Genomic DNA, 26690 nt, shown 5'->3' with positions numbered 1-26690 from the left:
CCATGCTCCCTTTTTTGCTGCTGAGTTGAGAATGAGGTCTTTCTTAATGCCTTCTCCCAGAATAACAGGTAACCCTAAAAGCTAAGCAGCATGAAATGGAAGAGTGTTAGCTGCTGAGAAAAGACTTCTCAGTAACTGACTTACCTTCTTTCACTCTGATTGGCTCCAATCAGCAGGAAAGGACAAGGAAGCATGTTAGAAGACTCTTCTCAGTGGCTAACACACTCCCCTTTCATGCTGACTGTCTCATAGGATTCCGAAGAGATAGGGACCCTGCTGGGACCCTGCTCCCCAAAAAGTACACACCCCTGAGACCCTGAATGACTACACCCCTGACAGTGAGCCATGCAATCAGATGGGTAACAGGTAAGTTGGAAAAATTCTGGTTCTGTGCTGCGCCTCCCACCTTTCTTGGCTTTGACTAGCTGACTTGAACCATCTGCTGTGGGCAGGGGACTCTTGGGTCTTCCCCATTTATTTTCTACAGAAATTGAACTAAAACAAGGAATTCTGAATTCTTCTAATTGGATTGAATTTGGGTGAATGGTGTACCAAAGATTACCAGGCTGAACATACTTTGATATTAGAATCTCTTACCCTCTGTTGTATTCATAACTGGCCTTTGCGATGTACAAACACAGCAAACTGGTTTGTGTGTGTTGGTGTGCAAGTTGGCAGTAGTGATGTGTTTGGTGGGTAAGTTAATTTAAAATGGTGAAGGATTTGAAGTCAGTTCACAAGACCCATCACATCTTTGGTGAACATGGGAGGAGGATCATGTCCCTATTGGCCACTTGCCTCCTTGGCAATGCCCACCAGCAGATGTGCATCTCTGGTTAAAGTGGAAATGGGCCCTGCACACAGGTTGCTCTTCCACATGATTGGGAATCAGGATTGGCAAGGATTTCCAATCACTCGGTGTAATCTTACGTATATCCAGCTGTCCCTGCATGATAATACTGAACTACTTCACAGGACTGCTTTAAGGATTGTAAGATAACATATGCATTGGATTTATAATACCACTGAGCATTTAAACTGTGTTTTAAAGTTGCTATTATTTTATTATAAGCAGGACCTGTGACAAAATGTTGCAGTGCATTCTCACCTAACAGGAGTGCTCTCGTTTAGGGTTCCAGCCAGTTGGCCATGCCTTTCATCCAGAAAACTCTCTTGCACCTCATCTTTCTTTTCCAACTGACACTCAGAATTATGTAGTTGCTAAACATATTGAATCCTAATTGGGCTATTGTATTGTGGCATGCCCTCTTTAGGGGTTTCTGTATGGTTTGCAAACCTCATACTTCCCTAAGGTTTCTCAGTGGTCATATTTTTATTCCAATCCTGTTGGCACTAGAGATGGAAGGATCTATCATGGTTGGTCCTCTCAGTCTTAAATTCAGTCCTGTACATTTCTTCAGCAGTTTACAATTTTTTAAAAAAATCCTCATGAAAATTTGGGTGTTACATTTTCCTAATAAACACATTTTTCAAGCAATTTCTCCTAATATAATGCATTTTATATTAGTTTCGCTAATATATTCATTTTTATGCACACTTTCCCCTAATATATGCATTTTTGTAAACATTGGTTGGTTGAAGAACTAGTTGGTGAAATTTGGATAAGTGTGAATTTTGAAGGATGTCTGTGTTTTGGCTCTCATACGGCTTTGGAAAGTGTGAATGATAGATTTGGCTTTAAATGTGGACTAAATCGAATTTCTCCCCATCTGTAGTTGGCACTTATTACCTGAGTTGTTATTGGAGGGGAGTGACTGATGCTGCTGTGAGAATCAATGAGTGCTTAAGATGCATGTGTGAATTGGCTACCCAAGATCTAAAGGAATTGATCCATTTTCTTGCATAGTTGATCCTGGAAAGCTGTTGCATCCAATCAGCAAATCCAGTGCTTTGATTTTTTTTTTTTAAACCATGTTAAAAATGGTACAAAACAATGACACTTTAATGGTAATATACTGTTTCCCAAATGTACAGGTTTAGAATGTACAACAGCGCCTGTTTCTCTGATCCATAGAAACAGGCCGCAGAGGTGGCAGGCATTGATTGAGGGGCTTGGGGAAAATGTCAAGATTGAGATGCTTTGCATGTAACAGGTATAGAAGATGATTTTCACATGCCAAATGGTAAAAAAAGGAGAAGAAAGAAAGTGCAGGTCACGATGCCAAGGTTTGGGATTCATTCCATGAAACAAAACAGTAAAGCACCTTTCCCTCCCCACCCCAATTTGAAATAAACTGTAATTAAATCAAGGAAGCTGTGACATGGAAATTGCTTAAAACCTAATCCTCCCACAGTAATTGCATAGATACCCCCACTAACAACCCCCCAAAAAACTTAGGCAACAATACCCAATGTTATTAATCAGCCAAATGTGACATTTGCTGTGGGCTCGTCCTGTAATTTCTATCCGCCATAGGTGACAGCCCCAAAGACATCTGCCTACTAAACAAATAAATGTCTCTGTGTGTTCGTATGTGTGTAATCAAACAAATAGGCTGCGTCTTCAGCATTGCAAGCACAAAAGGAGTTTCTTCTCATCCACTCTAAAATGAGCACTAAATAAAAGGCTGCTGATTGCAACCTTTCCTATCCTAAACAATTCCCTGTATAGACTTGCTTTTCCCCACCCTCTCACTGCCGTAAATATTAGGGCGGGAGGGAATGCAGAAGGAGCTACACACATCAGCAATAGATACTTTGCTATACTGGTTGATTTGAATATATTGATATATTGTTAAGTATCAGGGTCAGTTGACTAATAAATCTTGATTGATTGATTGATTGATTGACATTTACGTAAGCCCTCTCTGGGCATTATAGACAACGTGATTACAATCATGTAGGCTGGAAGGGTGGAACTGGACCACTGACTCCACCTCTGCTATTGCATCCCCAAGGGCCCAGCCACACCACTGTCAGTGCATCGGGGCTGATGGGCTGAAGCAGGTTGCCTGCTGTATGAGCTTAAATTCTCCATACAGTTTGGAACCCTGCATGATCAGGGAGTCTATGCACATTAGAAGGACCTGCTTCAGACCGCCAGCCTCTGTGTGTGGACGGCTATGGGACCAGGCCATTGGGATGCAATGCAGGGACCTCACTCTACCCCTCCAATGATTGTATCTCTGTGTGGGCACTGAATGTCTGAATGTCGCTACAGTTCAGAGGCGGGGAACCTTTTTTGAGTATGTATTTTAATTTATTTCAATGTTTTTGTGATTTTACTGTTTACAATTTTATTATGTACGTGTTTGATTTTATTTTGTAAGCCACCCTGAGTGCCCTGTTATAGGGCAGAAGAGAAATATTTTAAATTAATAAATAAATAAATTTTTAAGCATGAGGGCTGTGTTCCCTTCAGGGCAGCCTTCTGGGGCCCATATGCCAGTACTGGGCAGGGCCAGAGAAAACAAACATAAATGTTTCCTTTGTACAGGAAGTGAGTTTCTACATACACTCCCGTGCCCCTGTCTGTCCTCCATCCAGGCAAGAAGCATGATCAGAATTAAGGGATACGTTCCAGCCAGGCAAAAACACTCGAGGAGGGTGCCAAGCAGGCCTGGTATGGGGGTGAGGTTGGAGAGGGGGTTTGGCTTGAGGAAAGTCCCAAGGGCCAGATAGAGAGGCCTAAAGGGCCGCATTTGGCCCTGGGGTCTGAGGTTCTCCATCCCTGCTGTAGTTCCACTAGGTCAGAAATAGATATATGGCAAATATATATATGGCCTCATCCAATGGAGAGACTGGTGGCTTCAGTGTCCAGAGGGCAGTGAATTCGCTCCAGGTTTTCCATCAAACTTTCAAGGATCTGTTCAAGGTGCTGAAATCAGTCCCAAAATTGGTTCAGAACCTCAGACAGCTTCTTGAAAATTCAGACTAAAACCCGGTGTGGATTCACAGCTCACTGGCATCGGAGCCACCAGTCTCCACTGGCCTCATCTTCTGTTTGTTGGACTTCTTCAGAGCTGAATCTTATAGGTCTGACTACCTGTCGTTTTCATGCCAGCTTCCACTCAACACCCACCTGCCATAGTAAAGCTCCCACCCCATGCTTTTCATGAGGGGGAGGATATCATGTCACTAGCAATAGCCCTGGGTACTGCTCATATAGTTCTAAGAATAAAATACAAGGTTTCTCTCCCCTCACCCCACCCCTCGCCAAACCATCTATAAAGGCCTCAGCTTTTCAATTAACTTGATATAAAAACACCATTGTGGTTTCTACAGTTTTATCAGATGGCATTTACTTAACTGCATTTCCCTAGTTTGTATTGTGTCACAGCATCTCGGATCTCTTTCATAAGGAAAATGCAGAAGGTTGTCAAGCAGCATGACTGCATCTGCCTGAGTTGGACAGAAGGATTTGGTTTCAGCAGTGTGTTTTAATTATTCTGCAGCCAAAAAATCAAAAACAAAAACAAAAGAACCCCTGATAATGGAATGATTATGGACTTTTAAAGTTTCCATTAAAGCGTGCATAAGCATCCCATCTACTGGGTAGATGGCTGTAGGCTTGAAGAAATGACAGAGCAACCATGTGGCTAATAGTCTGCCATTATAGTCAATGGATACAGGGGAGAAATCCACTTGTAGCAATCAGAATCGGCTGCCTCTCAGATGTAATGAAACTTTAGAAAGGACTTTTGAAAATAGCTGCTGACGGTTTCCCTGGGAATGGCAGTAAAGGTCAACAGCTTCCTTGAAAGGTCAATGAAACTGTTATATAATTTCCTCGATGTTTGTTTGAGACTTTCAAGTGCGGTGTCAGGAATGGTCAGACCTCCAGCCACTCTCCTTTTCATGGAGTTTGTTTCTCGTCTAATCTATCTCTACCTCCCTTTCCTTCTCTTCCTTCAAATCTGTGCCCCAACCTCCCCTTCATGTGAAGTTGCCTGACAGAGATTTATCTGGCCCTTCCCTGAAAGAACTCACTCCAGGATGAACTCTCCGCCACCCCCACCACTTTATCCTCCTAATAACTCTGGGAAGAAGGTTAGTCTGAACATAAGAGCCTTGCTAGATCACACCAAAGTTCTTTCGAGGATAGGGATGGAAGTCGTCGTCAGTTTTGATTCTCTCCATTTCTCTTTTTTTTCCAGTTTTAAACCCGGTTCTCCACATTTCTGCAGCAATTTGCAAATCCTTTAAAAAAAAAACTCAAAAAAATTATTCACCATTTCAGTGTGATTTTCTGTGTGCAATTTTGACTAATGTGCATATTTTTTCAAGCAATTTCTTCTAATATAAGGCATTTTTGTATGTTATTTTTATTTATACATTCATTTTTATGCACACTTTCCCCTGATGTCAGCATTTTAAAAAAAACACGTTGTGGGAGAACTGCACTGCGAAATTCAGATTAGTGTGAATTTCAGTGGGTGCTTTGTTTTGGATTCCATATTGTTTCAGAAAGTGCACATTTGATAGATTCAGGTTCAAATGTGAACTGAATTGATTTTTTCCCCATCCCTAGTCTAGACCAGCATCTTGCATCCCACAGTGGCCAACCGGATACCTCTTGGAAGCCTTCAAGAACATGAAAGCATAGCCCAATCATTGGTATTTTATGGCATACAGTTCTGAACATGAAGGTTCCATATAGCCATCATGGCTAACAGACATTGGTAGCTGTCTCCTCCACAAGCATGTTGAATCCTCTCTTAAAGCCATCTACGCTGGTGACCCTCACTACTTCTTGTGGCAGAATATTTGCCTAGTTTATATTATTATGAAGGGGGAAATGATGTCTCTCTGTCCACCTCCTCCCCACAATCCCTCTTGGTTACCTTAAGAAGAGCTCTGCTGGATCAGACCAAAGCCCCATCTAATCCAGCATCCTGTTCTCACAGCGGCCAACCAGATGTCCCTCGGGAGCTTGCAAGCAGGACCTGAGTGCAACAGTGCTCTCCCCACTTTACCATTGAGCAGGGGGTTGGAATAGATGGCCTTATAGGCCCCTTCTAACTCTACTGTTCTGTGGTTTCCAGCAACTGTTATTCAAAGTCATACCACTGTTTCTTTTCTAAACTGAGAAGCCCCCCTCCCACAAAAAGTAGCTTTTCCTTATAGTTGCCCTTTTAGGTAGTAAATAAGTCGTATGAGTGAGCTGCTGATTGGCCTGAACATTCTAGCTGAGAAGGAATTTGAACCAGGATCTCCCAGGCCCCATTTGTACTTTACATTTAACGCATTATTATATCACTTTAAACAGCCATGGCTTCCCCCAAAGCATCTTGGGAACTGTAGTTTGTTAAGGGTGCTGAGAGTTGTTAGGAGACCTCTATTCTCCTCACAGGTCTCCCATTCCTAGAGTTCTTTGGGAAGAGGGATTGATTGTTAATGCATCCTTTAAAAAACTACAATTACCCAGGATTCTTTGGGGGAAGACATGATTGTTTAAAGTGGTGAAACAGGCCTTTAATAGTATAGTATAGTGCAGATGGGGCCCCAGTCTATGTTTGACACTCTCACCATTACACCGCACTCCCTTGACCTTTATGCCCATGAATAAACAACCCAAATGCATGAAACTACATTTGCTCTCATGCTATCTTGTTCCCTTCCCTCTATTCCCCTCCTATTGTTTTCTTTCCTATTGTCAGAATTTAGATTGTGAGGTCCTCACAAGATTTATATTTAGTTAGTTATGTGTATGTTGCTCTGTTAATCTCTGTGCACGTCGAGGGCATAACAACTCCAACAATAGCGATGATGATGATGATGATGATCTTTTTTGCTTCCTTTTCCAGTGAAATTCAGCGGCTGCTCAGAGAGCAAGGGAATTCAATACGAAACTGACAATTTGGACTTCAAGGTGAGGACCGATGGAACTATCTACGCCACCCAACAGGTGCAAATCCCCTCGGAGCAGACAATATTTATGGTGACGGCATGGGACCACCAGGCCCTAGAAAGATGGGAAACAATGGTCAGGTTACTGGTGGGAGAGAACTCACAACACAAGGGACACAAGGTAAAATAATAATGATGGTGGTAACAATAATTTTAAAAAGAATGGCCAGTCAAGCATTGATTACATAGCTACCCAAATGTAACTGTTCTTCTCTGCTTTATGTCTTTAAACTGGGTGCAAGATGATCCATTAAAACAAGAACTATATACACACATGCTGTATGACCCCATCTACATCATGACTTTAATCAGTCATGGCTTCCCCAAAAGAATCCTACGAACTGTAGTTTGTTAGGGGTATTGAGTGTTATTAGGAGCCCCCTCCCAGAGCTACAAATCCCAGAGTTCTCTGGGAAGAAAGATTGATGGATAAACCACTCTGGAAATTGCAGCTCTGTGAGGAGAATAGGGGTCTCCTCACAACTGTCAGCACCCATAACAAACTACAATTCCCAGGATTATTTCGGGGAAGCCATGCCAGTTTAAAAAGGTATGATATTGCTTTAACTGACTAGTTCAGATGGGGTCTATGACGCTGTATTGATGCAGATAGCAGGCTAGGCAGCACAATCCAGCGTTCAAGTGTCTGCACTGGCTCTGTGCTATGTTCCGGGAACTGTACGAGGTATGCATGTTTTGGCCTATCGCCCAGAGGTGCTTGGGGCAGTGTACTCAGAAGGCCGCTTCCATCATTTTATTCCTCTGCAAACACTCATGGTCAATTAAAATGTGTCTAAACTGAACAATGTGCTGAAATTGAACATGTTAAGAGTCTTGGCTGGAATGTGGGACTCTTATATCTGAAAGACCCTCATATTAACAAGGAATAAATCCGTTTCTCTAATATGCTACATCTCCATGAAGTGAGTGGGCTTTTAAAAAAAAAAAATCCAGAAGCATTCAAACAGGCAATTCCCCTACCTGCAATCTGCAATGGTACAATCCAGGAAGGGCTGTACCATGTTTGACGACGAACGCCTTCTTATCAGAACAGTAAAAGCATAGAGAAGCATTGTTGATGATGCCAACAGAATCATGAACTCCTCTTCTGCTGAAGACTTGGCTGACATCAAGCCTGAGCATCTCTTATTTCTTTTATTTATTTATTACATTTGTATACCGCCTCATAGCCAAAGCTCTCTGGGCAGTTTACAAAAATTTAAATTTAAATATAAATATTTATAATTAAAAATTATACTCTTGGAAGTATTGTGAAACCCTTTTAATATGGGGATGACATAAGCCTACCCTTCCCTGCTACTTCCTCCACAAACCTTGTATGTGTGTGTATTAAAAATCAGTATGTGTAGGTCACCTGTACAGAATTAAGCACCCCTCCCTGACCATTTTTACTTTTGCCTGGCTTTTGTCTGGCAGGGTGGCCGCTTACGCATTGCCAAAAAAAGATGGCACTGATTTTCATAAAACTTGCATCTGCTAATTTAGATTTATAGATGCAAATTTAGAAATGATTGCTGTAATTTAAAGAGAAAGAGAATAAGAACATAAGAAGAGCCTGCTGGAACATAGCCATCATGGCTAGTAACCGTTCACAGGCTTGTCCTCCATGAATTTGCCTAATCCTCTCTTAAAGCCACCCACGTTGGTGGCAATCAATGCCTCCGTGGGAAGGCTAGGTGACCGCTGTGCCCGCTCTGTCTGCTGTCCAAGTGCTAACTGGATGAGCAACACCTTCAAGGGCCCTGCTTTCCCTTTATAAGTTTCCAGGCATGGGTCTTTCACCAGGCATGGATCGGAGAGTTCATCACAGAGAGGAATGCCCTCACTGAGATAGCGCCTGGCTCTCCTACTGTCTGGTGTCAAGGAGGGAAAGTGACTGGGGAGGACCAACGGGAGAATGGAAGCAATGGATGGCGGATGGTTTAACTGTGCCTTCTTCCTTCTGCTGCTTCTCTCCAAGCAGTGCCTCTTGTCCCTGCACACATGTGATATTTGCCCAATTTGCAGCCTTGGTGGCCAAGATTAAATCCTCCATCCATGGGCAGAGTGGGGTAAGGCAGCCTTTCCCAACCTTTGGATCCACAGATGTTTGCTGGACTACAATTCCCATCAGCCCCAGCCAGCATGACCAGTGGTCAGGAATTATTAGTTCAGCAACATCTGGGGACCCAAAAATTGGGAAAGGGTGGAGTAGTATGTTGTTTGTTTTGTTGTTAGCTTTAGCTTAAGAAAGTACTGTCCTGGATCCATCCCAAAATGGCTTCCTTTGGCCAGCCAGGCCTCTGTAATAGGCCAGGCTCCAAATGTGAATAATAAATAAATATATCAGACCAGACAGATTTTTCCAAACAGGCTCTGCAACTCACAGTAGTGAGACCCTTGTGAATGATTCTATGGCCATGAATTCTATTCCCCACGTGCAGGCTTTCAAGTTAATGTTGCTAAAGGGGGGAATTGACTTTTGAGCTGTCTTCTTTGTTCTTAAAAGACCATTTGATCATCCTTTGGATTGAACTTTGGTGAACTGGGGAGAATTTTTCACATGCGCCTGCCTTCACATCCTCTTTTGTGGAGATGTATTGCCCCCTTTGGTTGAGATATAACCTTCAGACAGATGGGTGAAAAGGGAAGTTTAATTCTCCTCTACTGGAGCTTTAGCCAAATCCCTCTTTCAGGCACAGCAGCTAAACTATCTCTCCCTCTACCTATGAAGCTGACAACTAAATGTGAACCTGAGGCTCTTTAGCAAAAAATTCCATTGCAGTACATTTCTTTCACTGACCCCTTTGCAGACATGCTATTTGTTATTAAAGAAGAGATCTAGACTTCTGATCTGAAGATTTATTATCTGGAGATGAAGAACTATCAGATTGGAGGGACCCTTTTTGAAAATTAGCTGTTACCTCATCCTGACCTTTAGGGAAACCAATCCTACAATCTCTGGGAAGTTATGAAAAACAAGTCCCAGGAAGAAATGCTTAAGGAACTGGGTATGTTTTGCCTGGAGAAGACTTAAGGGGACAGCGGTGGGAGGAGACACTGTTATCTTTTCGGCGCCAGATCAAAACTTTCCTCTTCTCCCAGGCATTTTAGCATGTGTTTTAAATTGTTTTTATATTGTTTTAAATTTTAAAATTGTGTTTTAAATTGTTTTTAAAATATGTGTTTTAAACTGTATATTTGTTTTAATGTTTTTGATTGCTGTAAACCTCCCAGAGAGCTTCGGCTATGGGGTGGTATACAAGCGCAATAAATAAATAAATAATAGTATAAAACAGTTGAAGAGAACTAAGGCTTATTCTCTGCTCCCCAGAGATTAGAACAGATATAAAGGCCTTAAATTATAGTAGACAATGGAGGCTGGTGGCTCCAATGTCAGTGGGGCAATGAATCCACTCCAGGTTTTAGTCTGAACTTTCAAGAAGCTGTCCAAGATGCTGAAAGCTAAAAGCACCTTGGACAGCTCCTTGAAAGTATGGACTAAAACCCGGAGCAGGTCACTGTCCCACTGACATCGGAGCCACCAGTCTTCACTGGTAGGAGGGTAGATTTTAGTTGAACATTTGTAGAAACTTCTTAATAGTACAATCAATGGAACCAGTGACCCTGTGACTCTTCTGCACTAGAGGTCTTCAATCAGAGACTGAAATGCCATCTGTTCTGGGACATTTTGGCTCTAGATTTTTTGCATCCAGCAGAGGTTTGGACTAGATCAGAGGTGGCCAATCCTCCACAGGTCACTGTGACAGGTGGGCAAGGCTGTCCACTTATCCATCACTTAACATCATCTGACAAAATATTCTTCCTTTTCAGCTTCCCTAGCTCACATTCAGCAGTTCTTGAATTCAAGTTGTGGCAGATTCTAAGCCCGTCCCCCATATTCCTTTTGCAGCCATGGCTGAATTCAATATTTTTCTGTGGGGTAAAAGAAAAAGCTACTAAATTCTAAAAGTAATCCCAAATCTTCCTCTTTTTGGAACTTTCCCAGCTTGAACTTTCCTGTGCCTGCTGTCACATGAGGCCAGGCACAGAAAAGGTGGGCATGCTTCATCCCATATGCTCTGGCAGACCAGCTTCTGAGACCTGCAGGCCAGAGCTTCCCTAACCACTAGACTAGATGGCCTGTAAGGCCATCTCCAGTTCTGGGGTTCTAATATTTGTTTTGTCAAAGCCTCTATTTTCTGTTGGTTGTGAGATTCTCAGTGCCATGTGATTGTCTACTGCTAGAAACAATGTGCTGGACTAAATGGGCCTATGGTCTGATTCAGCTTGATGCCTCTCAATGATTTGAAATGAATTAACCATGCAAGGAAGTTCAAGTTTCAAGCCGTGGAGCCTGGTCCATTTGGGTGAAAGGGGTGCTGCCCCGCCAGCCTCAGTCTGCCTTAGCCAGCCCCCCACCTGCCTATGTTTCCTTCTTCCAAACAGTTCAGGGCGTGACTGTGCCTCAGTGGCTCTTGCTGCACCTACTGTTGGTCTCCCTGTCTTCCGTCCTGTCAGTTCCAGTGGGCAGCAGCCACCAGTGGTTTAAAGATGTGCAGCCTTTGTAACTGTAAGAATTGCCCATGCTGTAGACCACACTGACATAATCACGCATTATCTGAGGCTCTACCCCATACCCCACCATCACAGCCACATATCCGTTGGGCACAAAAGGAGAGGGACACTAAAAAGAGCATGAATCAAACAAATGGACCATCAGCAAATGCCATATCACCACTGACCTTAGGATGCCAGCTAACGTACATTGACATAGATGCTAGTGTAATAGTAGCCAGCTGAAGGCTCCTAAGAATGTATTCACTTACCTTATTATGCACTTTGGAGCATGGGACTTGCTAAAGAAATGGTGGCAAATATTACCATAGACTGTTCAGGCACTGGTCAGGGCAAGGCAAATCAGAACCCTGAACAGCGCCCAGTGGGTCCTGTGCTTTGAAAGATTATATCCTTGTGAAAAAGGAAAGTTATATGAAGGCTGGAAAGGCCTTTCCTTCCAGTGGTCCTGGCACCCTGGAAGTGCTGTCTGCAGTCCTTAAAGGGCCCATAATCTATGTTGCAGTTGCATGATCCTGCATGGCTATGGAGCAGGAGAAGCCCTAAGGAAGCCATCCCCAGGGTCTGAGAACATCTTCCTCAGTCTGGGATAGTGTAGAAGGGAGTGCCAAAGGCTCCCAGCTGAGTGGGGTGACTTGAGTCATTTAAGTCCTCTTGGAGCAATACTGGAACCATGAAACAGAGGACATGACAATATGTCTCAGAGCTGGTTTGCATTGCATGCTGTGCTGGGATGCTGAAAGTGGAGTCTTTTCCACTTTTGCAGTGGATGGCTCTGGATGTTTTGCTCTGGGGGTTGAGTTTGTTCTGCTGATGCAAGTACATGAAAGGTTGTCACACAGAGGAGGGCTGGGATCTCTTCTCAATCATCCCAGAGTGCAGGAGACGGAATAATGGGCTCAAGTTGCAGGAAGCCAGATTTCGACTGGACATAGGAAAAACTTCCTAACTGTTAGAGCCATACGACAATGGAACCAATTATCTAGAGAGTGGGCTCTCTGACACTGGAGGCCTTCAAGAGGCAGCTGGACAGCCATCTGTCAGGAATGCTTTGATTTGGATTCCTGCATTGCACAGGGGGTTGGACTTGATGGCCTTATAGGCCCCTTCCAACTCTACTATTCTATGATGCTGGAGGTGAGCTTCAGTTTCTGTGCCTTATATGGGCATTGATGGAATTTGGTCTACAGGCTGAAAGATCAGGAGACACTAAATGGAAGCTGGGTAACTTAGATCAGTTGTGCATCAAATCAATATTAAAAGGAATTGTATACTCTAATGTTTTTTTCAGAATTGAGCCGTGGTGATTTATGGTCTACAAATTTGAGCACATTTTGTTTCAGCATTACAGATTACACTGTTATCTTCAGTGAGGTACTTAAAATGTCTCCTCGGTGAATGGGATACCAGCTGCAACACATTTCAACTTTAGCAAAATATTTGATTGGAAATCCGTAGAATATTACTAGAAGCTGAACTCTGGTTCAAGATGGAAAGAACTATGGCTTTTTAAAATTCATATCATTCTTTCCTTAAAAGCCTTAATAGTGCATAGTTGGAGAGTGAAAAAACAGTGGAAAACTAAACTAATGACAAGGTCATGGATTGTATTATTGCCTGTCATCATAGTGGGAGGATGAACTTCTGCTTTATTTAAAGCTTCCTGCTTTTATGAGCAAAACAAGAGTTTGTTTGCAAAAGAAATGAAACAGGTTCATGGGATTATTTGAAGGATATCAAAGCAATACTGAAACCAAACATTATCCAGTCAAGATCTCCAGGCTTTTGAGGCACTGACCCTGACACATCTCTTCAGGAAAATAGGTCTGGTATGTTGTTTTTCAGCAGTCTGATAGAATTAAAGCAAACACACTCACACTTTGCAGTCATTGTAGGATATGCACTGGTTTCTCAATGGCACTTAAAAGATGCTTTGTGTAATGCACTCCCCCCTCTCCGACCGCCCTTGTGTTTTCTTCTCATCTTTGAGTAGAATGATCTACATGAAAGTTTATCTTTGGATTTGATCTGTGAGCCATAGTAAACCTACAGCTAGACTGTAGTACTTCATGCTGTAGGCAGAGGATTACATGCCTTAATGGGCTTGCTAACAGCTTAGAGACATTTTTGATTAAGCAGCATACAAATAGTAATAATAATAACAACAACAAACAACAACAGGATCTCGGTCTTGCCATGATTCACCTTCAGTTTTTTGGCCCTCATCCAGCTCATCCAGGCACCAGTGCACCACCCACATAGAGTACAATGTAATAATCCAATCTGGGAGTTACCAGAGCATGGAGTACTGTGGCAAAATCATCTCTGTCCAAAAGGGACAAACCAGCCAGACTTGGAAATAGACACTCCTAGTCACCAAGGACACCTGGGCTTCAATGTTGTATCCAGGAGTACCTCCAAGCTACGAACCTGCTCTTTCCAGGGAAGTGCAACCCCTTCCAGAACAGGCTGTCTTCCCATCTCCTGGACTTGAGAACCTGGGACACATAACACCTCTGTCCCCTGATTACCCCATTCAGTGGCTTCATCTAGATGTTAAGTAGCATTGGGGACAAGATGGGACCCAGCACAATTGCCAAGGGCCTGAGCAGAAATTGCCCAATGCCACTCTGTGGAAGTGGTCCTGCAGGTAGGAGTGGAATCACTATAATGCCATGCCTCCCAACCGCAGAGCTGCTCCAGCAGGAGACCATGGGTGATGGCATCAAAAGCTGTGGAAAGGTCCAGGAGAATCAACAGGGTCACACTCCCCCTGTCCCTCTATCCTGGTTTGATGCAGTTCTTCAACCAGAGTGACCAAGCCCATCTTGGTGCCAAACTCCAGCCTGAAGCCAAATTGAAATGGGCCAAGATAATTTGTGGGGGGGGGGGTTTCCAAGCACAGCCACCACCCTCTCAAGAAGCATGCCCCTAAAGGGAGCACTAGCAATTGGGAGTTAATTCTCTCACACCTCAGGGAAGTTCTCTCAAGGAGGGGGGTGCACCCCTACCTCTTTCTGGGTGACCAGAAATTTGTACCGTGTAAATAACTGCCTTTTGTCTCTCCTGAATCCCCCACAATTCTGCTTCATTGGAGGACCCCAGGTTTTAGTATTATGAGAGAGGGAGAAAATTTATCCCTATCTGCTTTCTCCACAGCATGCATAAAGTTGTGCATCTCTATCATGTCCTCCCCCCTCTGCTCACTTTTCCCTAAACCTGAATGTCCCCATCAAAAGAAATCCCTGTACATAGAAACTAGCATGTCATAAGAACATAAGAACATAAGAAGAGCCTGCTGGATCAGGCCAGTGGCCCATCTAGTCCAGCATCCTGTTCTCACAGTGGCCTACCAGGTGCCACTGTGTCAAAGATAAAATGAGATTGAAACCCAGGGAATGGTGTGAGGGCACATGAGGCAGCCACCCTGTTGAAGCCAAATAGGTCTGGGTCTGGTCTGTGCCTGGACTGGAGACCAGTTGGGAACCTCAGGTATGTTGCCTTGTGTTCCATGATGGAAGAAAGGGACTATGCATGTACTAAATAAATAAGTTTATTTATAAATAAATAAATAAATAAATAAATAAATAAGACTTTTGTATAGCTTTCCAGGCTCAATCAGGTTATCCCCTAATTGCAATCTGAAGTGATAGTTAATGAGCTGAGCTGATCTACACCTCCAAAGCTAGTATGTGATTGGAACTTGGGTATTTACTGGCTTTTGTACTTCTTGAATATTCTGGCACAGTTCTGAGCCTGGGAGAAAACATATTAAAGTATATTTATAGAAGTGGAACAGGATAGACCTATGGAGTAAATACATGCAAATGTGACATAGGCTGGAAAGAAATAGTTCAACGGTCCAAGAAGCACATATGGAATTTTGTCATGGCTACCACAAAATACTCATTTCACAGAAGAAAAATGGTGATGCTCAGATCTTCCCACCAAAAGGCAAAACATTTACACACATCCTATAACAAATGAGACAAAAAAAAAGCAGACCACCCCCTCCCTGAAACAATTAGCTATAAGACTTAAGTTTATGGGAGGTGGAGTCTAACAGCTTCTGGAGAGCCACAGGTTCCCCATCCCTGCCTTTGTGTCATGCTCATGTGTCAATACTCAACAACCAGAAACGATAAGTTGTCCCAGAAACAATGTCATTGGGCAGCCTATATAAACTATGTAAACGCATAAATAACTGACGTTGCATGTGAGTGTTACTTGCTTTCCTTTACATTGCCTAAAGGAGGTGTAGACACAATTGTTTATTAATTGCCAAGTAACCATGTCCCCTTACAGAAATGGTCCAAAACATTTTGGTACCTGAGGCTGAAAATCCATGTAGTGGTGGTGATAAAGTTGATGATGAACAAAATAATTCATCATTTCTTGCTCTTTAATTGGTCTCTGTCATCTCGCCCAATGATAGGCAGGCCCAGGTCACCTATTTTAAGCAAAGTAGAGTACTTGTACCCCTCTCCCCAGAAAATATTTTAGAGCAGGGGTTCTCAAACTGTGGTTCATGGACTATCAGTAGACCACAAACTTCATTCAGGTGGTCCGTGGCATGCCTACATTAAATATTCATTATATAGCCATGAGAGTGGCTGTATACTATAGTCAGCATGGATTTTTTGCATTTCGCAATGTTAAATTGAAAATACCCCCATGCCATTCTGATGCTTCCCATAAGCTCATTTCAAAACAAAACCTTACAAAATGTATAGTCCTGAACTCAAAAACACTTGCTTAACAATCCTCTAAATTTTCATGGCAATACACAAAGCAAACAGAGAGAATTGAGAGTTCATCGTGTAAAAAGAGAGAGAGAAAACAGACCTCTTTTGGACTTTTTTCTGGCAGAGTTCTCATAATCTGTTAAAATTAATTAAAACTCAACCATGTTCACAGAGTACCTGTAATCCTATTACTGACCTTGCCCCATACTCTGACCTTCATCTTCTGCAATTCAAAAATTAAAAAAATGTCTCGCTGATTTTTAATCAATTTAAGAAATGTTGGCTTGAACTCAATGACAAAGTTGGGCATGCTCAGTAAGAGCCAACTGTCATTGTTCTAAAAGCCAGACTCACAGCTGCCGGGCTTGCCTCATCAGGAGGCCACACCCACACCAGACTTTGATTTCACTTGAGACAGTCATGGCTTCTCCCAAAGGATCCTGGGAAGTGTAGTCTGTTAAGGGTGCTGAGAGAAGACTCCTATTCCCCTGACAGAGCTCCAGTGGCCAGACTGGTTTAACAGTCAGCCACTCTGATTGAAGGTCTGTGAGTGAAACAGGGTATCTTCTAGCAACTCTCAGCACCCTTCACTAACTACACTTCCCAGGATTCTTTGGGAGAAGACACAACTATCTAAAGTGAAATAAAGGTCTGGTGTGGATTTGGCCAGGGACAGCTTTGGTTTAAATTTATATAAATCCCTACATATATGTATATATGAGTGCATATATATATATATATATAGAGAGAGAGTATTTTATGTATTTTAATTTATTTTAATGTTTTTGTGATTTTATTGCTTACAATTTTATTATGTACATGTCTGATTTTATTTTTGTAAGCCGCCCTGAGTGCCCTATTATACAGTAGAACAGCGGGATAGAAATATTTTAAATAAATAAATAAATAAATACAGTAGGGCCCCGCTTCTCGGCGCCCCGCTTTTTTGCGTTCTGCTGATACGGCGCCAGCAGGATGATCAGCTGGAGGGAGGCTGGAGCTCCAGAGTGATCAGCGGGTTAAGTTACAGACTCTCGTGCTACAGCTGATCTGCTTTTCGGCGGTTTCGCTTTTCAGTGGCAGTCTGGAACCTAACCTGCCATATGAGTGGGGCCCTACTGTAAATAAAATTTGGATGGGAGACTACATGTGCCTGCTATAGAATCAAAGTGTGGGGGAAACCCTAAAAAAGAACGATATTGTTCCCAATGTTTTCCTTTTGGAAAGGAAAGGGGCTTCCTCTCTGCCCAGTGCCCACCCATCCAATCTCCTCCCCTCCCCTCCCCTTCTTGCCCTCCTCCTCTCCTCCACTCCCTGCCCCTCCCCCAGGTCAGTTTCATCTATCCTAAGCATGATTTCAGGGGAGTAAATTCCACTGAACTCAATAGGCATGCAAATGATCAATCCATTCTCAGCAAACTTCTGCAGGATCCTATTTCTTACCTCCCGGATTAAAAAGCAGAGAAATTCACTAACAGAAAAAAAAAACCTTGCGCTTTAAGAATGTACCTATAGCCCACAGATATTTCTATCAAACTTTAAAAAAGCAGGGAAATTGGGTAGCAATAGAGAATGCACCAGGGGACCAGGAGTCCTGACCTCCTCTCTGAGATGTTGTACTGCCCTAAAATTTGTCAAAATGCAAACACAATTTGGGTTGGTCTTTCAGAGTCCAATCCACTTGTAGCTGTTTAACTTGGAAGAATTTGGGAATGAGCCTCTAAGCATATGGTGAGTGGTGACAACATGTGAAATCAGCCCAAATAACAGAAACAAGACATGTGCTCTGGTGATCTTGTTTTAGCAGGGAGGAAGCAACAGTATTAAAACAGTTGATATAGTTCAGATAGTCACTTTAAATATGTTTGATTTACTTTGCGATTTTAGTGAAGTTTCCTATAGTAAATCATATTATTTTGCTTCTGTTTCTGTGAATATGTGAAATACAGCAACACTTTGCAACACTAAAAAAAAGCTCCAAAAACAATTGTGGAATAATGGCACTGACTGTTCTGCAGAATAGTTTCCAATGGACATGAGGAGTGTCTCTCAGTTTGCACAAGATAAAACAATGGGAGGTAAAATATATTCTAGCAAAATTCTAGGTGTGCTCTATATTTTTAATTGACCATGTCCACCTTTCCTTAAGTGGAGTAGTTTAAGCATAGCAGGCTTAAAACACGCATCTTGCGCAGGCCAACTTTATTTTTTCCAACAGCTAGAGTAATTGCTTAAGTAGTAACATATTGTAATCAGTCTGATTTTAAATCAAACTGCAGTTTCAGATTCAACTGTTAATGTTCCCAAAATTGAAATAGAACATCACCTCCAGTTTGAAACACAAAAGACTGTCTTCATTAATAAATTTGACACAGATTTCTAGGATGAATAATGAGAGAAATATAATTTTCTAGCTTAGATTCTCCGTAGAAACAGTAGTAACAGAAAAGAAGCAAAGTAAGAACACCAACAAACATGTAAAAATGTTATTATCCATCTTTGGAGATGGCAGGTGTTGCCACCACTCGCTATGTGGTCAGAGGCACATGTTACCAAATTCTTCCAAACTACACAGGAAGTGGATTGGACTGTGAAAGACCAATCCAAATTGTGTTTGCATTTTTACCAATTTGTAGGGCAGTAGTGTGGTGTAGTGGTTAAGGTGTTGGACTACAACCCGGGAGACCAGGGTTCGAATCTCCACACAGCTGTGAAGCTCACTGGGTGACCTTGGGCCAGTCACTGCCTCTCAGCCTCATGAAAACCCTATTCATAGGGTCGCCATAAGTCAAAATCAACTTGAAGGCAGTCCATTTCATTTCATTTTCACAATATCTCAGAGAGGAGGTCAGGTCTCCTGCCGCCCTGGCGCATTCACTATAGCTGCCCAATTTCCCTGCTTTTTAAAGTTTGATAGAAATAGCTGTGGGCTATAGATACATTCTTAAACCGCAAGGTTTTTTGCCTATTAGTGAATATAGATTTTAATTGTATTTGTATCGCATCTGGTTGGCCACTGTGTGAACAGGATGCTGAACTAGATGGGGCACTGGTCTGATCCAGCAGGCTCTTCTTATGGTCTTGTGTCTTTATGCTTCATTTCTTACTTTGTATTTTATTGAATTAAAATTTGAACTCTATAGACTGCAAATTGTAATACAATAAATTGCAATATAAGAAATAACAATTGAAAATCATACAGCATCTAGCACAGTGCATTATAATTGCTACAATGAGCAGAAAAGTCATTAATACCCTCAGCAACGTTTAAGTGATCCATGGGAAAAAAACATGTGGGAACAACTGTTTTAGAGTATGTTTAGGCAGAATGGTGCCAGTATCCAGCATCTGTGGGTGTTAGTCTGGGCCCAGGCACATCAGTAGGGCCGACATGATCATTGGCCCTGGCTTGCCATGGTGGGGTCTAGATCTGGAAGTTGCCCATCATTTATAAATGCCTTGCAGTGCCTCAGAATGCCTGAGATAGCACCAATCCAGGGCATTGTGGGACATTTTCAATGGCAGCTGATGTAGGACGAGTCTCACCTTGCTGAGGCACCCTCAGACCCAGAGCCAGCCGTCTCTTCAAGAACCAGGTCTGTGGCATTACATGAGCCATAAATTATCAACAACTATTTTTCATACTAAACATCACCATAAAGTAAGCTTTCTTTCCGCCCTGAACAATCCAAGTTATGTTATAAAACTGTAAGAACTTCAGGGTTTTTGTTGTTGTTGTTGTTCACTCTTGCAAGAAACCTGATAGCAATTCAATTAGAAAATGCAAATGAGGTCACAGATTTACCACCCGAGTGCTGAATTACCCCCCCCCGAGAAAATGGAGTGCTATTCTAGAATAACAGTAAATACTTAAGATAAAAGTTTTCTCACACTATTCTCATTCGACTGGCTATTTTTACAGTTGAATGTGTTGATGGCGCCTGTGGGTGTATTCTGCAAAAAGAAAAAATGGAATGGGAGGGGGGGGAAGAGAGTCTTGTTTATGAAATGAATAATTTGGCCTTCTTGCTCACGTCAGCATTTATGAAAGATGCACTTGAATGAAATTGCATTCCTGAGGAAAGGGGAAGCCCCCCCCCTTTTTTTTAATGCTGGGCATTGTTTGCAAGGACTTTCCTTCTTGATATCTTAGGAAGTGTGTATTTGCTGGCTTAATGAAAGTCAAAGGATGAATGCTACAATTACAAAAACAGAACAGATTGTCGAGTAATTATTTATATTTTCTGCATCCACAATATGCCCTGTATCAGAGGTGGGGAACCTCTAGCCTGCAGGCCACACTTGGCCCCCCAGGGGTTCATATTTGACCTTTAAGGCCATTTTCCCCAAACCATGCCTACTTGCCCCCACCTCGTGTTAGATGTGGGGCAGTTAGAGACATAATTGCTCCCCATTGTGCATTGGCAAGGAAAAGCAGGCTACAGCTCTTTTGCCCATCAGCTGATGAGCAGGGCAGCTGAAGCCTGCTGGACAGACTGTGCAGGGCTTACAAAGAGCTTTGTGCAACTGTCCCCAAGCACTGGGTACCACTGTGCAAGAGATTTTGACAGGTGGGTGGGACAGGGTGGGTCAGCCCACCCGTTGCTCCTCTGATGTCATGATAATGTCATGTGATTGACAGATGAATTTCCCACCTACCTGTCAAAGTTGGACTGTGGGGGTGGGGCCAGATCAGGCCTGTGGAGCCAAAAAAGTTCCCCACTCCTCTCTTCTGCAGGAATGCTTTTAAAAATATAAGGACATAAGAAGAGCCTGCTGGATCAGGCCAGTGGCCCATCTAGTCCAGCAACCTGTTCTCACAGTGGCCAACCAGATGCCCATGGGAAGCCCACAAGCAGGACCTGAGTTCAGGAGCAGTCTCCCCTACATGGTGTGTGTAGGTGTGACAATCTCAGTGGTTGGTCCTGTTCCCTTGCCATGTGCCTTTGAATAACAGCCTGTCTGCACATACACAGATTCCCCAGGCTCTGAGACCAGCCTCAGCGGCCTTGCTTTCTGGCTTACTATCAAGGCCCATCATACTGGTATGTACCAGAGATAGGGCCTTTTTAGTGGGCCCCCCACATCTTTTGTAATTTCTCTCTAGAGATACAGGTTTTCCCTGTATGTGTCCTTAAGAAGACCTTTAACACTTTGCTGTTTCGCTCAACATTTTACTGATTTGGGATGTGTATAGTTAGTTATCTGCTGCTGTTTTTTTATCTATTTATCATGTCTGCTTGTAATTGTTTATTGTTTTTCTTTTTACATCATTGTATGCCATCTCTGCAGACTTTCTTGCCCTGAAAAGAAGGGTATAAATGTGTTAAATCAAGGATGGGTAACATGTGGCTCTCCAGATTTTGTTAGACTCCAGTTCCCATCATCCCTGACTACTGGCCATGCTGGCTAAGGCAGATGGAGGCCAGCAACATCCGAAGGGCCACAGCATCCCCATCTTTGCTCTAGAGCAGGGCTGAGACCTTTGGGCTTCCAGATATTGTCAGTTCCCAATTCCCATCAGCTCCAGTCAGCACAGCCAATGGTTGGGGATGATGGGAGCTGTAGTCCAGCAGCATCTGGAGGGCCAAAGGTTCCTCAGCCCTGCTATAGGGAAACTGCAGATGATGGCCACAGATTACAAATACATCTTCCTTATTATATTCAGGGCTGTAGTTGTCCAGGGTCTTGGGGGGTCTTAGACTCTTTGGTTTTTTGGGAGCAGGGTCCCTGTGTCTCCAGCATCCTGTGGGCGGATCAGCATGAAAGGGGAGTGTCTTAGCCACTGCTTCCTTGTCCTTTCTTGCTGATTAGAGCTAATGAGAGTGAAAGGAGGTGAGCCAGCCACCGAGAAGAGTCTTCTCAGTAGCTAACACTCTCCCCTTTAATGCTGATGGGCTCCTAGAGACATCTGTTGTTGTGGGAGAAGACAGTAGCAAGGACTTCATTCTCAGCCCCTCAGCAAAGAAAGGAGTGGGGTGTGTCTATGACTAACATGAAGGGACTTCTGAATTTGCCACTGCGCTACTGAGTGTATGTGAGCTACTGCTACATCATCCAGGCATGCTGTATTCATAAATAGATCTGTTTGCACACAAATATGTTCACTTTGGCAGAGCTCTCATTTGCTGAAGTTATAGAGTATTGAAGAGGTAATATGCTAATCGTGGCAAGGTCCTGGCACTGTATTAAAATCTCATCTCCAAGGTGAGTTTTGCTTGTTGCCTATCTTTCATAGAACGGATTCACCCACACACTAATAAATCATTTCTCCTGGACAAAAGAAAACAAACAGCGAGGTCCACGTTTATCTGCTTATGATATACGCTTTTCACCCTGCCTGATCGGAGCCTTTGACCTCCAATTTCTTGTTGCCATCTGCCAAGGTCATATTATACCACATCAGGAAGATGATGTAAACAAAAGTTCCATAACGAACAGCAGTGCTCACACCCACCCACATGCACATGCCTGCAATTGCTGCTGTGATGATTCCTCATGGTATGAATGCATGAGATTCAATATAGGCCAGTTTCTGAAGACAGGAGTTGGTGGGAGAAAACCTGATAGGAGGTTTGAGAGGTGGGAGGAACTCGGCTCCAAACATCATGGTTAAAAAAAACAACCAACCCCATTTTTCTTTTTTCTTCTGTTGAGTGGAGCTTGTAGAACCAATGTTGGATACAGAGTCCATGGAGGGTGTCTTTGATTGCAGAGACCTTTTTGATCCTTCACAAGGTGTGATGCGACATCCCTAAGTGTTGGCCCTTGAGAAGGTCTTTCAGAACCTCTAGGAACTATTGAGGGTCCCTTCTCAGAAGGGACACAGGATCGGAAATTGCCTGTGTTTGCTTATGTATCCAATGTCTAAAATGGAAAGCAATCCAGCAAATCACATCAGTATTTGCTGTTGCTGTTGCTTTTGGTCCGCAAATGACACATAATTGATTATGTCTCCCACACACACACACACACACACACACACTTTGCATTGTGTTTATTTTCCATCATAATGAATAAGATGGAACAATGTAATGACAACATAATTTACATCATTAATTACATACTGTACATACATTATGTAATTTTGCCATAGTGAGATGAATAACATAGTTTTTGGCAAAAGACAAACTTCAGTAGAATGGACACAGTGCTGCATGCAATGAACATGGGGTGAAATGGGAAATGAGGCTTTCTTACATCCCTCCTTCTGAGAGATGCCTCCTCAGCGGCATCGCAGCTGCTGTGACATGTTTCTTTCATATACTGTTTTGGTGACATTGGAAACATCTGGGAGGAGCTGCCCGTGGGCGCCTCCTGAGTGTCAATATTTTGTGAGAGGGATTCAAGTGTAAACCAGAATTTTAGATTTGCACAATGGAAATAGATTAAAGTGTTCTCTCACCTGGGCACAACAGATCAACTTAAAAAAAAAAAAAAACCCTGACATTTTGTAGTTTGGAATTTGGAAAGGCGTTGAAAAAGATGGGATGAGCGAAACACCCTGCAAGCAAATCTGGATGATGCAGGGCGAATGTTTGTTGTCATATAACTGCCCGTAGACAAATAAGAATGAATGCTCAATAAAGACTGGACTGAGGCTGCATACACACCATACATTTAAAGCACATTGCTTTCCCCAAAGAATCTTGGGAACTGTTGTTTGCCCCTCGGAGAGCCACAGTTCTCAGCACCCACAACGAGCTGTGGTTCCCAAGATCCTTTGAGGAAAGCAAGGTGCTTTCAATGTATGGTGTGTAGGCAGCCATAGTCTAACCAATGTGTAAGCTTTGTGCAAGTAAATTGGGATGAATATGCAATAAACAGGTCATCTGGAGGAGCCCTATGAGGCTATGTCCTGTGGCAGTAGCATCCCTCCCAGGATTTATTTATTTATTTATTTATTTATTTATTAAATTTATATACCGCCCGACTAGCAATAGCTCTCTGGATTTGAAACATGGGCATAAAAAAAGCCATATCCTGGGCAGAGCTTGGAAAAGTTACTTTTTTGAACTACAACTCCCATCAGCCCTATCCAGTGGCCATGCTGGCTGGGGCTGATGGGAGTTGTAGTTCAAAAAAGTAACTTTTCCAAGCTCTGATCCTGGGCTCATCCCGTTTGACTTGAAATTTCTGACAAACCAGAATGGCTTTGGAAGCGTGCTTCAACCTGTGCCATTGAGATTTTTGTTCCTAAGTAACTTTCACTTGATTATATCAACTTTTCTATCCATTTTGCACATACTTCCTAGGTGTGCTTGGAGCAGGTGCCGTTATTGCTACCCTCTTCACCATCTGCCTTACTGTTTCAGGGAACTGACATGGTAGACTGTGAAACCCTGTTATCAGAAGAAGCTTTGCAATTAGATGGTAAATATGAAAGTCTCTAAATTTTGTCTTAGTAGCCATTTGACAATGTGTTTCATAACTGCCAACACTGAGCGAATGACAGCATTAGGAACAAAAAAAAGTGGGATTCTAACATTAAAAAAATATACTTTTGACATGTTGAAACTTTTAAAATACTATTCAGACTGACTCCTTTTTGGATGTGTTCTTGATGGCTTATATCATTTGCTTCATGCAATACTAACAACAGTCTATAATGTCAAATTGGAAAGTTCCCAGATATTACCAGGACATTCAGCTACGGCAAATGGCAAAAACAAGAAAAGGCTATGTTTTAAATCAGGGGTGGGGAGCCTTTGACCCTCCAGATGTTGCTAACTACAACTCCCATCAGCCTCAGCAAGCATGGCCAATGACTAGGAATGATGGAAGTTGTAATTCAGCAACATATGGAAGGCCTAAGATCCCCCCACCCATTTAATTAAAAAACAACAACAATAAAACATGTTGAAATATAAACACTTTGTTTGTTATTTTCATGAGCATACTTTTTCATTCTTTACTTCATCTGCTATCATGGCCCTGACCAGGAATTCTTGGAGGCAGAGTCCTCCTCTAACAGCAGCCCCAAGGAGGAGATGGATGCGCTCCCTAGTCCATCCCATATGAAGCCACAATCACCAGAGCCCACATTTCCTCTCCTGAACCCCAAGGAGACACCTCTGCCTCCAGACTCTGATGACAGAGGCCCACAGACTCCTTGGAGGATCAAGAAGGCCTGAATCAGAGCTTGGAGAAGTTACTTTTTTGAACTACAACTCCCATCAGCCCCAGCCAGCATGGCCAGTGGATTGGGCTGATGGGAACTGTAGTTCAAAAAAGTAACTTTTCCAAGCTCTGCTGAAGCTCAGTGCTAGAGCATCTGCTTTGCGTGCAGAAAGTCCAAGCATCAATCCCTGGCATCTCCAGGTAAGGCTGGGAGACAACCCATGCCTGAAACTCTGGACAGCCATTGTCAGTTAGTGTAGACAATAGTGAGTTAGATGGCCTGATGGTCTGACTTGGTATGATGTAGCTTCCTGTATCGCTGTCTTTTGGGACAGTCCTGCAGAGCTATCTCTCCTCAGGGACTAGTAGAAGCTGATGGCTGCAGAAGAAGGCATCAGTCCTTTAAGTGGCAGATGCAACATTCAGAGGGTGGGCTCTCTAGTTAATGAAAACCTAGCCTAGGCTATAAAAAATCTAACAGTTGTTCCAGGACACTGCTAAGACAACTTGTATGTCCAACTTCAGCTCTAGGTTCAGTTATGGTGGTCCCGAAATGCACACTTGGTACCTTCTCCAGGTACTGATTTTGCCTTGCCTTGCAATCTGCTTGAAGCCCTGGAATTAATGACCTCCCCCTTGCTTGGGCCATTACTTATCTATGGTGGTGGACATCTTCAAGGATCAGAATGCCACCACTAGACTTCTAGATGGGTGTGCAGATCTCTGGCCACTTCACTGGCCACGTTACTTCATCTTATGAAGTAAAACTCTTGCATCCAAAAGCTCATGCAAAAGACGTTTTGAGGAAAGAGCTCATGCCACAATAGGAAAGGAAATAATAGGAAACGTTTGGGGCTTTTTAGTTTTGAGAAAAGGTGAGTAAGAGGTGACATGATAGAAGGGTATAAAATTATGCATTGCATGGATAATGTGGATAAAGAAAAGTTTTTCTCCCTCTCACTTAACACTACAACTTGTGACATCCAGTGAAGCTGAATGTTGGAAGATTCAGTACAGACAAAAGTAATTCTTCACACAGTGCATAGTTAAACTATGGAATTTGCTCCCGCAGGAGGCAGTCATGGCCACTAGCTTGGATGATTTTGAAATAGGACTAGACAAATCCATGGAGGCTATCAATGGCTATTAACCAAGGAGGCTATGCCTTCACAATTGGAGGCAGTAAGCGTCTGAATACCAGTTGCTGGAAACCACAGGAGAGGAGAGTGCTCTTGTGCTCAGAGCTTCCCACAGGCAATCTGGTGACAACAGGATGCTGAACTACATAGGCCATTATCCAGCAGGCTCTTCTTATGTTCTTGAGTGAGTTAGGGTTGTACTCAGTGAAGTTCTACTCAGAATAGACCCATTGAAATT

General features: G+C 42.9%; 1 protein-coding gene across 2 annotated transcripts in view; it reads left to right on the top strand.

Moving 5' to 3' along the window:
• The window catches only part of CDH4 (cadherin 4), a 1183781-nt gene that overhangs the window by 715880 nt on the left and 441211 nt on the right, over positions 1-26690 (top strand). For both annotated transcript variants that reach the window (XM_061631103.1, XM_061631102.1), the window contains exon 3: positions 6768-6991. In XM_061631103.1, the coding sequence (XP_061487087.1) occupies positions 6768-6991 (224 nt within the window). The remainder of the gene's footprint in view (positions 1-6767; positions 6992-26690) is intronic.

This window comes from Rhineura floridana, chromosome 6, assembly GCF_030035675.1.
Source record: "Rhineura floridana isolate rRhiFlo1 chromosome 6, rRhiFlo1.hap2, whole genome shotgun sequence".
Lineage (NCBI taxonomy): Eukaryota > Metazoa > Chordata > Lepidosauria > Squamata > Rhineuridae > Rhineura > Rhineura floridana.
This window is presented reverse-complemented; position numbering and strand designations above follow the sequence as displayed.